This window comes from Schistocerca americana, chromosome 7 (genome assembly GCF_021461395.2).
Source record: "Schistocerca americana isolate TAMUIC-IGC-003095 chromosome 7, iqSchAmer2.1, whole genome shotgun sequence".
In the NCBI taxonomy this organism is placed as follows: Eukaryota; Metazoa; Arthropoda; class Insecta; order Orthoptera; family Acrididae; genus Schistocerca; species Schistocerca americana.
This window is the reverse complement of record NC_060125.1, coordinates 91,623,751-91,637,297: the sequence shown is the minus strand read 5'-3', so window position 1 is coordinate 91,637,297 and position 13,547 is coordinate 91,623,751. Positions and strand designations below refer to the sequence as shown.

Below are 13,547 nucleotides of genomic sequence, written 5' to 3'. Positions count from 1 at the left end.
CTTTTGCGCTCCCAAATCCTAATTTGCTATTAACATTGGCAAATGTTCTTTCCCATGGTTCATTTTTTATGTAAATTAAAGTCGTCATGTGAAGCTTGCAAGCTTTCAATTTCTTCACATTCATGTTGTAGCCATTCATTTTTTGCAGCTCTAATCTTTGATCTTATGAGTTTCTGGATATTATTTTACTTAGTTTGATTTAACTGGGCTTTATACCTTTGCCGTTCATTCATCAGGCATCCATTTCTGTATTCGATCTCTTGTTTTATGTCGTATTTTTTCTCGAGCAGTAGTTAGCACAATGTTTTTCATCTCTTCCCATACTCTGGTACTGTTTTCTTGGTCAATCAGAGGTTTCATTATCTTTATTTTATTGTTGGTGTCCTTGCTAACTTCACTTTTTAGTTCAGGTTGTTTGAGTTTTCGTAATCTATCTTCCTTTGTTGACTTGGTTTTTTGTGTTTTACAAGTTTTGTTTTTAGAGCAGCTACTAGTTGTGTATGGTCAGATGGAACATCTGCTCCAGGATAAGTGGATGCTCTTGTAACTGAAGTTACATAACCCTTATTAATTAAAATATAGTCTATCTTGCTACGGACTATGTTGCATTTGTTACCATCTGGAGATTTCCATGTATAAAATCGTCTTGGTGCTAATTTGAACCATGTATTAGTGACTTTCATGTTTTCTTCTTGGCAGAATTGTAGCAGACGATCACCTCTCGTGTTCCTAAACCAAAAGGACCTACGAGGTCCTCATATCTGCCATTTCCCAGCTTGGCATTGAAATCTCCCATTATTATATTAATTTCGTGATGTTTTGTAAGAGACAAACACTTCTTTGACTTGGTCATAGAAAGTTTTGTGGCGGTGTTCGTAGCGACAAGCAATTCGCTGTAGAAACGGCTTACGAAGTCACCGCCACACTTTTAATAGCGGGCCGACCGGTCCGCTGGAACAGTGAACAGAAAGATGAAAACCCAAACACTCTGATTAAATAAAAGTCGGTACTTATCTTTATTATAGAAGATACAGAAACACCGTAGTGAACTCCATGTCTACAGAGATCTGTCTAGTTCGAGTCGGAGCGGCTAGGTCAGCGTCGGCTGACGACAAACAACAACTCTGCTGCGATGAACACACAACTGACTAGCAAGTACACAATTCGGTGGCGAGTATACAACTGAGCGGCGAATACAGAACTGTCCTAGCGCTCGCGACTCCAGCGCTTAAGAAGCCAGAAGCCAGCGGTGGCGCGCGCAGACTTGCGGCGATTTCCTGTCTCGCTGGCGCTGCTTATGCGGACGGCGTCCGGACTTTGATGCTGCCAACCTTTTGGCAGCGGGCTCGGGTGGCATTACTGGCTAGGATATAACACTCCTCCCCCCCAAATCGCCGCACCGTCGTTGAATAATGACGAGGCGAGCGTCGACGGCGGGGGAGGGGTCTGGCCGCAGGCGTAGCGGACGAGACCGGGGCGGAGAGTGTTGTCGGTGGCAGTCCCCGGCCCGCACCCCAGCATTGGCTGCGCGGGGCCTCGGGAAACACCGACTGAAAACCGAGGTCAGGGTGCACGCCTGTGACCACGGGCGCAGCTTCTGGTACTGGACGCGACGAGGCGTCGGGACCCACGAAGAGAGGCAGCGTCTCCTGACGCTGCGTCGACGGTTGCTGAGTGGGCGCCGGACAAGGCGCTGCGGGGTCAGACTCCTTGGGGGTGCCCAAGGAAAGCGGCTGCAGGACAGGCTGCACAGCCACCGCTTGGGAAGGCGGCCCGGCTGAGGGGTCGACGTCCATCAGCTCCGGAGGCGGTGGCGAGTGAAGAGGGACCGCAGGCGCCGGAGCGACCACCGGGGGCCCTCCCGGATGAAGCTGCGCGGGAGGCATCAACGGGACGGGCTGTCGGCGTGGTAGCGGCGACGGCTGCTGCTGCTGCCCTGGGGGCGGCAGCGAAGTCGGAAGGCGCGGCTGGAACCCGCCGCGGACCAAATCTGTGGACAAAGAACGAGCGGCAGAATCCGGGCGGCCAGCGCGGCGCAACTGGTTCTGATGCCTCCTGTGCACCCCAGTAGCACCTTGAACAGTATAAAAACCGCGACCCTGACACTTATCACGGTACCACGTTCCCAACGACGGCGACCGTGATAAACTCTGAAAAAAAACGGCGTCGTTGCGCTGAAAACGCGTGCGATGCTCAGAAGCGGCGGGTCGATCCGGGGGGGTGCAACAACCGTAGTAGGGTGCGATGACGACGGCCGTGGAGAAGCTCTGCAGGCGAAGGGCCGTCGCGTGGCGTGGTCCGGTACGACGACAGGAACGTGATGAGGGCCTGCTGACGAGAGTGCGTAGCACGAAGGCGGTCCATATGATCCATGAATGTGCGTACAAAACGTTCCGCTGCACCATTCGATTGAGGGTGGAACGGCGGAGTAAGAACATGGCGAATGCCATTGGCAGAACAAAAACTTTCAAATTCAGCAGAGGTAAATTGTGGACCATTGTCAGACACTAAAACTTCTGGAAGACCCTCAATACAAAAAATTGAAGTCAACGCCTGTATAGTTTGTGCAGACGTTGTAGACTGCATGGGCACAACAAACGGAAAATTACTAAATGCATCTATCACGATGAGCCAACGAGAATTCCAATATGGACCAGCGAAATCAATATGTACTCGCTGCCAGGGACCGGCAGGGCGTGCCCACTCAAAATAGCGTTGAGACGGAGCAGCTTGGTGTTCGGCACACGTCGAACAATCTGTAGACATCTGCGTAATCTGCTTATCAGTGCCCATCCATGTACAATGACGGCGGGCAAGCTGCTTGGTGCGGACCACTCCCCAATGACCTTGATGCAACAAGTCGAGGACCTTGGATTGGAGCACTTGGGGAACCACGACACGGAGCTGGTCATTCTCGGTGCGTAACAGCAAAACTCCGTGCGAAACAGACAACAGATGACGTTGCGGATAATAGCGACGAACCACAGGATCCGATATGTCCTTTGCCTTGGACGGCCAACCACGTTGAACAAAACGTAATAGTAAACTCAGATGAGGATCCGTAGCTGTCTCACGTGCCACCTGACGATAATCAATCGGAAAATCCCGGAGGGATTGATGCTCAGCGGCGTCAATCTGATGGCAAGAGTCGTCAGAGGAATCGAAGACATCATCCGCCGCAATCGGCAATCTAGAAAGCGCGTCAGCGTTTGCATGCTGAGCTGTAGGGCGATACAGTATCTCATACTGGTATTGTGATAACAAAAGAGCCCAACGTTGTAGTCTGAGCTGTCCGCTGAGGAACTAGTTTAGACGGATGAAACAGTGACGTCAGGGGCTTGTGATCTGTGACTAAATAGAATGGTCTACCATAGAGGTAGTGATGGAATTTTGTGACACCGAACACAATAGCCAACGCTTCCTTGTCCAATTGGCTATAATTACACTGAGCTTTGTTTAGCAATTTAGATGCGAACGCAATAGGACGTTCGGTGTTACCGACTCGGTGAGACAACACAGCACCGAGGCCGAAAGAAGAGGCATCACAAGCTAACACCAGAGGCTTGTTAGGGTCGTAATGGACCAGACAACGATCATTCAATAAAGTCTCTTTAAGCTGCTGAAAGGCTGATTGGCAATCAGCTGACCACACAAACGGAACATTCTTACGGCGGAGACGATGCAACGGTGCAGCAATCTGTGATGCATTAGGTATAAACCTAATATAATATGTCAATTTGCCAAGAACCGCTTGCAATTCCTGCAGAGTGCGAGGGGCGGGCAAATCACGAATAGCTGCTAAATGTGACTGGGAGGGATGAATGCCTTGAGCATTAATAACATGTCCCAGATACTCCATCTCCGTAAGGAAAAATGAACATTTATCGATGTTGCAACGTAGGCCTGCCTGAGACAACACTTTAAACAAACACTCCAAATTACGGAAATGTTCAGCAAGCGTCCGACCGGACACAACAATATCGTCTAAATAGTTGCAACACGCTGGCACATTAGCCAGAAGTTGTGACAAAAAACGCTGAAAAACAGCTGGAGCTGACGCACAACCAAAAGGCAAACGCAGAAAACGGAACAACCCCAACGACGTGTTTATGACAAAATACTGTTGTGATTGCTCGTCGAGGGGCAATTGCAAATATGCTTCACGGAGATCAATTTTGGAAAAGAAACGAGCTTCCCCTAACTTATCCATCAGCTCGTCCGGTCTAGGCAAAGGAAAAGAATCAATGACAGTCTGAGGATTAACTGTCGACTTAAAATCAGCACACAAACGTAACTTGCCAGACGGTTTCTTTATAATAACTAAGGGAGAAGCCCACTGGCTCGCTGAAACGGGTTGAATAACACCGTTGTTTTGCCAACGACGAAGTTCATCTTCTACAGGTGCCCGGAGGGCGTGAGGCACTGGACGAGCACGACAAAATCGAGGCTGAGCATTATCTTTTAACGCAATATGAGCGGCAAAGTTCGCAGCACAACCTAGTTCGTCTTTAAATATGGCACTGCATCGTTTACCCAAATCGGTTATGCTGTCTTGAGGAACAACAACAGAATTAATTTGCAGCACATTGTCTTGGATAGACAGGCCAAACAAGTCAAAACAGTCTAATCCGAAAATGTTTACACTGTCTGTAGCGCGGAGCACTGTGAATGAAACTGTTTTTGTATTGCCACGGAATGTGGCTGGCACGTTACATACACCTAACACAGGAATTTGTTCTCCACTATAAGTAGCCAAAGAATGTTTTGCCGCTGAAAGTTTAGGGCGGCCGATAGCCGCATACGTAGCACTATTTATGAGAGTCACAGACGCACCAGTGTCTAATTGAAAATTGAAGGTCTTATCCTGGATGCGTAGCTTCACAAATAGTTTATTACACTGTCGCTGGATCGGTGCAGTGGAGGCGGAAGACACAAAATCAGCGCGTTTAGCGCGTGTTCGCTGCTTACGACAACTCGCGGGTTGGGCGGGTGTAACAACAACTCCCGCTTCACTTGCAGTCTGTACATTACGTTTTACAGCGTTTGAATTACGCTTGGGTCGCATAGCAGAGGGCTGGGTGGGTGGCTGATTGCGAACAAGTTTAGTACCCACACGAACCGTGGAAGAGTCTTTAAACGCGACCTTCTGGGCGGGTTGGCTTTGAAGAACATGAATATCCATGGGCTGGGCAGCACTAGAATTGTTCTTGCGTTTACGCAAACAAACAGTCTGGATGTGTCCTTTCCTTTGACAAAAGTGACAAACCGCGTTTCTTAACGGGCAACGTTCACGAGGATGAGCCAGAACACACTTAGGGCAAGACTTAACTCTATCATTTTGCACACGCGGCTGACGAATGTGTTTAACATGACGCGGCCGGCTAGTGTTTACAGTCTGACTCTGCCGGTGGGGCCGCGGGCGTGACATAACTTGCTTAGCACAGGCAATTTGAGAAATACATGGCTGATCTAACTCACACTCAGCATAGTCAAAAGTATCTTGGGTTTCAATGATGTTCATCACAGTCTCTAATGATGGGTCAGGCAACTTTAAGATAGCAGCACGAATACGAGAATCTGCAATGTTTTGAGTAATAGCGTCTCGTAACATGACATCACTGTAGGAAGCTCCACACACACAATTAAATCGGCACTGACGGTTGAGGCCCCGTAAATCTGTTAACCACTGTTTATTAGATTGATGTGGCAGTTTCTTTAATCTGAAGAACTTGAATCTGGCTGCTGCCACATTAACTCGCGACTCGAAATACTCAGCAAGCTTGTTAACAACAACGTCGTAGTCTAAAGCTTCTGGCTGGGATTCCGGGAACAACTTACAAAGTAGTCGATAGATTTCCACGCCTGCAGTGGAAATTAAATAAAGCTGCCGCTCAGTGCCTGTGATTTTGTAGACTGTCATGTGCGCCTGCAACTGCGCGAAATATTCTCGCCATTCTTCTCGTGATGCATCAAAAGCACGGAACGGTGGTGCTGCCTGTGCTTGTTCCTTTTGTGTTGGAGGATTAGCCGCTTGTTTGGCGATTGCTTCCACCAGACTTTGTATTTGCTGACTCTGTAACAAGATCAACTGTTGTAAGTCGGCAGACATAGTGAACACAAATTAAACCAGCCCCCAAAATTTTATCGCTATAAGTAGTATAACCAGAAACAAGTTGAACCAGCCCTGCACACGAGTTCGGAAGTCCTCGTCGCCAGTTTTGTGGCGGTGTTCGTAGCGACAAGCAATTCGCTGTAGAAACGGCTTACGAAGTCACCGCCACACTTTTAATAGCGGGCCGACCGGTCCGCTGGAACAGTGAACAGAAAGATGAAAACCCAAACACTCTGATTAAATAAAAGTCGGTACTTATCTTTATTATAGAAGATACAGAAACACCGTAGTGAACTCCGTGTCTACAGAGATCTGTCTAGTTCGAGTCGGAGCGGCTAGGTCAGCGTCGGCTGACGACAAACAACAACTCTGCTGCGATGAACACCCAACTGACTAGCAAGTACACAATTCGGTGGTGAGTATACAACTGAGCGGCGAATACAGAACTGTCCTAGCGCTCACGACTCCAGCGCTTAAGAAGCCAGAAGCCAGCGGTGGCGCGCGCAGACTTGCGGCGATTTCCTGTCTCGCTGGCGCTGCTTATGCGGACGGCGTCCGGACTTTGATGCTGCCAACCTTTTGGCAGCGGGCTCGGGTGGCATTACTGGCTAGGATATAACAGAAAGAGTCCACTTCTTGTTCACCTGCATCTGCAGTTGCTGAATATACTTGAATAATATTGAGGTTAACTGGTTTGGTACTGAGTTTTAACAGGGCAACTCTATCGGAACGTGGCACAAAATCCGTAATGGTCTTGGAATAGCGCTCTGAGACAATAACGCCCACTCGTCTTCTATGATTTCGGTCCTGATTCCCAGAATAAAACAGTGTACATTCAGCTGTAGAACACGTGCCAATGTCAGGCCACCAAGATTCTGCTATACCAAATATATCAATACTTAGCCGCGTCATTTCTTGGATAACATTTGCTAATTTTCCTGCTCCATATATACTTCGAACATTCCAGGTTTCAATATTAATTTTCTTCCTTGTGTTGTTCTTTAACGTGAATCCAAATCAGAACTGTTATCACTGTAGATCCGACAGGGGAACTATTCAAAACTCCGGAACATCCATCTAGTTCTCCACGAATTCTGGCGGGTTGGTATTCCGTTGCCTTCCCCCCCAGTTGTCAGCCGCTCCTAACATGGAGACATACGGTGTTAGCAGCCGCCCACTGTGGATTAGACGCTGATGAGCCTGTTAGTCCGCGAGAGGTATTTTATTTCCCTCCTGCCACTCATATCTGGGGGGCATTCGGGGATGCGCCCTCTAGGGGTTACAGGCTCCCCCGAGGGTCTAGGCCAACACCCTACACTATTAGTAGTTCAACGAGAATTTTTACATAACTTTTATAATTTTAGCAAGACCTCTCTTGCTAAACTCATGACATCATCACTATCACCTCATTGCTTCCTTTCCTCTCCCCCTGTCACCTTCACCCCATTCCGCTTTCACTTCCCCCCTCTCCCCTACCTCCAGCATATACCTATTTAACATAGACCCCAGTTGCAAAGCACAGTACTCTGATATGATATTCTGAATAGGCGATACGGCTTGCTGACGCAGCTGCTTAGGTAAATCCAACATTTATAAACAATTCGTTTTTTCCTACGTATTGTAAAATATTAGGTAGTACGTATTTTACTTTATATTAGATCTTAACATGATCCTGAGTGATCGAAACATGTAATTTAATTAAAAATGTGTAACTGAAACTGAAGAATAATTGAGAATTATCTTAAAAAAACAAAATAGTTGGAATTGTGACTAATGTACATAATGGCGACCCTGCCCATAGCAGATATCCAAGCTACACGCGTGATGCATTTACCGATATGTAGAACGCCTGTTTCCATTATTAACGGCAACTGCGCTATCTCTCAAAAATTGTCGACACTGCTGTTTATGCTGAGGCAGTGCACCCAGCCTTCCTTCAGTCTCATGAGTGCGTCTACCCACTCAGACATCATCTAATATTCTTACGCCGTAATAAAGTCGACGGTGTACGCTGAAGCAAATGCTACGATGAGATCATTTAAACCGGTATATTAGTGTTACTACAATGTTTCTGTGAGATTTTGTCTATGGCTAATTAAATTATTAGCCTCCGTTGAATCAAAAAGTATGTTTCTGTTTTGGTCTTCTGTGAGAAGACTGGTTTGATGCAGCTGTCCACATTCGTACATCTTGTGCAAGTTTCTTCACCTCTTCATAAATACTGCAGAGTACATCGACTGGAGCCTGCTTACTGTAGTCAAACGTTGCGCTCTCTCTCTCTCTCTCTCTCTCTCTCTCTCTCTCTCTTTCTAAAATTTTTACCCGTCGTACTTCCCTCCCTTATCAAATTGACACTTCCTTGACTTCTTTTAGACAAGTTTTGCCAAAAATTTCTGTTCTCTCCATTTCAGTTTACCATGTCTTCAGTTATTATCCGATCAACCGATCTAATGTCCAGCAATCTCCTGTAGCACTGCATTTAAAAACCTTCTATTCACTTCTCATATGAGCTGTTTATAGTAAATATTTTATTTCACTTCAAGGCCACACTTCAGACAAATGACTTCGGAAAATATTTCCTGACATTTAAATTTGTATTTGACATTAATAAATTTCTCTTTTTCAAAAACGCTTTTCTTCCTACTCGTAGTCTGCATTTTATATCTTCGATACTTTATCAATCATCACTGATTTTGCTGTCAAAATAAAAAGCTCATAGACTACTTTCACTGTCTCATTTCCTAATCCATTGCCTCAGTACCGCCATGAAGACTAATGTTACAGGGTCGGATCAGTCGATCATCCTGACTGTTGTCGCTACAACTATTGAAAAGGCTTCTGTCTCTTTGCAGAAACTACGCGCCTGGCCTCTCAGGAGACAGCTGTCCAATATGGTTGCAACCGCAGTAAGGCCATCTTTATCGTTGAGGCGCGCAAGACATCCCATGGCAGCAAGGTCCGTGGTTTATGGAGGATGGAGAGTGGGATGGCAAACGTCAGAAAAATAATCGTTTCTACTGATATCTCTTCGACAGACTGTGGAAAGAAGCGAGTAGTAATTAATAGATGAAGAGCTAAATTGAGTTGAGCACGTAGCTGCATTGTATAATAAGGAAACAAGTATGATTTTATGTCCAACAAAAATATGAAACCCTATTTCCTTTTGAAAAAGAAACTTGTAGAAGGCATATTCTTGTTGATCACAGCGATGTTACTCTGTACGGTCTTCCTCCGGAAAGCTCACACTGGCTGGAACGGGTGATGAAAGTCTGCGTTCGATATATCTGTGACGTTCGACTCTTCGATCATGTTTCATCAACGTATGCACCACTAGAGAGATTCTCTATACTCCGTATCCTCCATTGTCTTAGCAACGTACAATGTGCCTCATATTTCTCCTCGGCTTCAACGCACTTTTCTGAGCAACAAATAACAGGTCGCGGTAAGATGCCCGAGCATCGGGATGAGATGGTAGTTATACCGGCAGCAGACTAGTTTTGTGGATTTATGATATAATGTTGCTAAATACATAATTCTGAAAGCAATTTAATAGATTATAAAGACTAAAATATGAAATAAACTAAAAAATGGGTTTAGCCGGCCGCGGTGGCCGTGCGGTTCTAGGCACTCCAGTGCGGAGCCGCGCTGCTGTTACGGTCGCAGGTTCGAATCCTGCCTCGGGCATGGGTGTGTGTGATGTCCTTAGGTTAGCTAGGTTTAAGTAGTTCTAAGTTCTAGGGGACTAATGACCACAGCAGTTGAGTCCCATAGTGCTGAGAGCCATTTGAACCATTTGAAAAAATGGGTTTAGGAAACTTGCAAATAACATGATTGCTTACACATTAAATCAGACCTTTTCTGCACAATTATTGCACAGGTATTTTCTTCTCTGCACGTTTCGTGCAACCACTTTTTGCACACTGAAACCAGTTTACCTGTGATCCATTTGTATTGTAGCAGTTTAGGGCACACTGAGCTAAATAATCACTGTCATTTTGTGAACTGCCTGGTTCGGTAATCATAGTTTGCCTTGTACTGGGTTTCTTGCTCTTAGACCTAATTCGCTATGAACTAGGTGAGCCATGCGTGGCTCATGTTCCCGCTATCATGTATTTTACACCGTGTTTTTAACGTCCTTCCATCTCACTACGTTAATTTAAATTACTATTGTCACTGAGTTGCTCCTTTGCCTGACCGTGAGCGGCGTTAGCAGCGCGTATCGATATATCCCGTCTCGTAGTATCTTTTCTTGACTGCTATTACTTCCCGGTCATTGTCTGTCGTAGATCAGTTCATCGGTGTTCGGGTAGCCAGTTCGCGTGGCGAGTTCGGCCGGCCAATAAGTTGGAACGCGTGTGGAGCGCAGTCCGGACCTGCCAGTCGAGGAGTTACAATGCGGCACTAGTGCAGTCGGGTTGGAGCTGCAGTCAGGTCTGCGTCGACATGGCTCGCCCGACCGTTGCCGCCACGCATCACTTGAGCCGGGCCACGGTCTTGGTGGATGGTTGGTCGGTCGTCCTACCAGACGACGCGTTTTGCCTCGCCGACCATTCATGAGTCGGTTGTGTGTGTATGCATCGACTCCCGATTTGTCTTCGTGTGTACTTAGTTACTATTGGGTATCGTTCAGGTCTTCGAGCAAGTGTTTGTCAGGTTGTGTGTGTTATGACTTGGCAAGACAGCCAAGCCACTATGAGATAGCCGAAAGGCACGCGTTTAAGCTCACGCAGGCTGGCGTGAGGTCTGGAACAGTTAAAGGAATTGAGTCTAGTAAAAAAAGTACGTAGCTTCTGGAATACGTAACTTTAATCCATAATTGGTGAACATCGGTCTGACGGTACATGCATCACAAGATAAATAGCAAATGATAATGGCGCGTTGCTAGGTCGTAGCAAACGACGTAGCTGAAGGCTATGCTAACTATCGTCTCGGCAAATGAGAGCGTAATCTGTCAGTGAACCATCGCTAGCAAAGTCGGCTGTACAACTGGAGCGAGTGCTAGGAAGTCTCTAGACCTGCCTTGTGGCGGAGCTCTGTCTGCAATCACTGATAGTGGCGACACGCAGGTCCGACGTATACTAACGGACCGCGGCCGATTTAAAGGCTACCACCAAGCAAGTGTGGTGTCTGGCGGTGACACCACAGTGTGTGTAGTTGGCGTTATTTCCTGACGACTATTTTAGATATTGTCGGCATTCGGAGGAGTCGGTCGGTTGTTGTGGACGAGGGAAGTATCTCCGCGTGGTGAAGTCGGCTGGGGCCGCTGGCAGCCCCTGCGCAGTGTCGGAGCGTGTGTGAAGCTGTCCGATCGCTACGAGCTTCGTGGTTCACAGACCCAGGACGTCAAAGTTGATAGTGGTTTCAAGTACCCAAGCCACATCCACTCATGTTGTGGTTTTCTGCTGGGAAGGTTTTCCTGTGAGCAACACCGAGTGTTTGTACTGCTGAAATTTAGCCGCCATGCGGTGCAATTAACTGTTTTGGTTGACTACAATTGGAGTGCACCTGTGGAATTTTCTGCCTTGTGGCCGCTAGTGTTCTGGTTACCTGCCCTGGCCACTAACATAATTTCATGCAGACTCCCTTCCTCACCTGTAGTCACTGTCCAACATGGTGTGTAATTTTGACAGCTAATACATACTCCATTGTGGATTATCACGTTTGTAATCTTTTCTGTTTGAGTCCTCATGTACTAATTGATGGGAAGCCAGTCGTTGTGTCAGTCCATGGCTGTCCCCTGGTTGGGTTCCGACGGATCAATTGTAGTTGGGCTCACCACCTGTCTCGCCTAAGTGAACGAGGGCAGACCGATCTCCATGGAGGCTCCTGAGTGCCATTGTTGTTTAATTATCTGTTTTCAGCTACTTAAAATTTAACGCTTATGGTTATTTTTCTTTTTTCTTAAAAATTTTGCAAAATTAATTCAAAAATTTATCTTTCAAGCTTAAACATTGCGGCCTACTGCCTTTAAAAGATTGTGGTAATATATTTTAAAATTTTGAAACTTAATTGTGGCCTTCAGCCATTGGTATTGCACCTTGCCTATGTTTGCTCTATTTGCTTTGCCTTGAGGTTTTAATTTGCCTTTTAATTGCATTTTTGTCTTGTTGATTTTTAATATTTCTTGTTTTTAAACATTGTGGCCTTCTGCCATTAAAAGTCTATGGTAATATATTCTAAAATTTTGGAACTTAATTGTGGCCTTCAGTCTTTGGTATTACACCATGCATATCTACTTTGCTGTGGCTTTTTTAAAATTATTTTATTGCTATCTTAACTGGATTTTTATGTTGCTGATTTGTTAACATTTCTTGTTTGGAGTCCTTCAGCCGTGAAAAGTTGCATTCGGTAAAGGTCCGGCTATGTGCTGCTTTGGTTGCAAAAGTGTTATTAAATTACAATAAATTACAATTAGAAGATGATACTGACCCCTATCCTTATTTGGCCCTTTCCACAATCCTAATTACCTGTTCTGCCCAGCGGGCGTTTCACTAGCTCTTGCCTCGTCAATTCGACGGTGGTTTGTGAGAATTTCAGCTGTTTTCTTTATGCGCTTAGATGGTAACAGATCCAAGATAAGCGCAGGAGTAATGTCTTCGAAGGATGTTCCTGGCATCGGGTCATTCTTAATCTCTGCTTCAAGGTTGCCGTTGTCTGTCGGTGGGAGAAGAACTCGACCACGTTCTTCGCTGTCGAGATTACCTCCATTATTCTTATCTGCCTCAACAGTAACAGCCATGTCAGAAATTTTAAATCCCTGGGTTCAAGCCACGAGCTTCAAACCCAGACCGAGCATTGGATGGAACCGCAGCTTTCTTGCATGCTTCACTGAGGAAGAGCGGGAACTGTGCTCTTGTGACTTAACGTCCAGGGTGAGACATTGCCCAGTTGAGCATTGCCCTGTAAAAAGCTTGTCTCAGTGATTTGAAACACACCTATCAAGAGGCTGAAGATAGTGCATTGAATGAGGAGGTAAAGCAATCAAGATCACATCGTTGTCGGTAGCAACCTGTAGCCTATCTGGATCAGTAGAGTGTGAGGTATGGCCATCGAGAACCAGAACCACTTTTCCTTGATGTTTGCTGGGACAAAAGTGGTCTTCAATCCATCTCATGAATATATCAGAGCTGGAATACCCTGATGTCCCATTCATAAATACAATTTAGTCATTCGGAAGTCCATCCTCCCATTCAGGCTTCTCTTTCTCTTATCTTTAACAATGCACGCCAGAGGAATGAAGTTGCCTTTGGAATTGCAAGTGATAACTGTTACGGTTTCTCCATTTCCTCCAGAAGTTACTTGACACAGTGTAGGAGAACTCTTTCTGCTATAATTTTTTCTGGCCAAGGATTCATCTGAAAGCCAGTTTCGTCCATATTATACAGGTGACCACGCTTACCCAAAAAGAATTTGCTTTTAATATATCGCGAACTAA

At 46.1% G+C, this 13,547-nt stretch overlaps 1 protein-coding gene across 1 annotated transcript in view; it reads right to left on the bottom strand.

The window, feature by feature from the left end:
• The window catches only part of LOC124622733 (U1 small nuclear ribonucleoprotein C-1-like), a 73,638-nt gene extending 60,787 nt beyond the window's left edge, over nt 1-12,851 (bottom strand). The window contains exons 1-3 of the mRNA XM_047148523.1: nt 12,580-12,851; nt 5,053-5,246; nt 1,577-1,990 (exon numbers count right to left, since the gene is read on the bottom strand). Of these exons, the coding sequence (XP_047004479.1) occupies nt 1,577-1,990; nt 5,053-5,246; nt 12,580-12,851 (880 nt within the window). The remainder of the gene's footprint in view (nt 1-1,576; nt 1,991-5,052; nt 5,247-12,579) is intronic.
• Nucleotides 12,852-13,547: the final 696 nt, after the last annotated feature.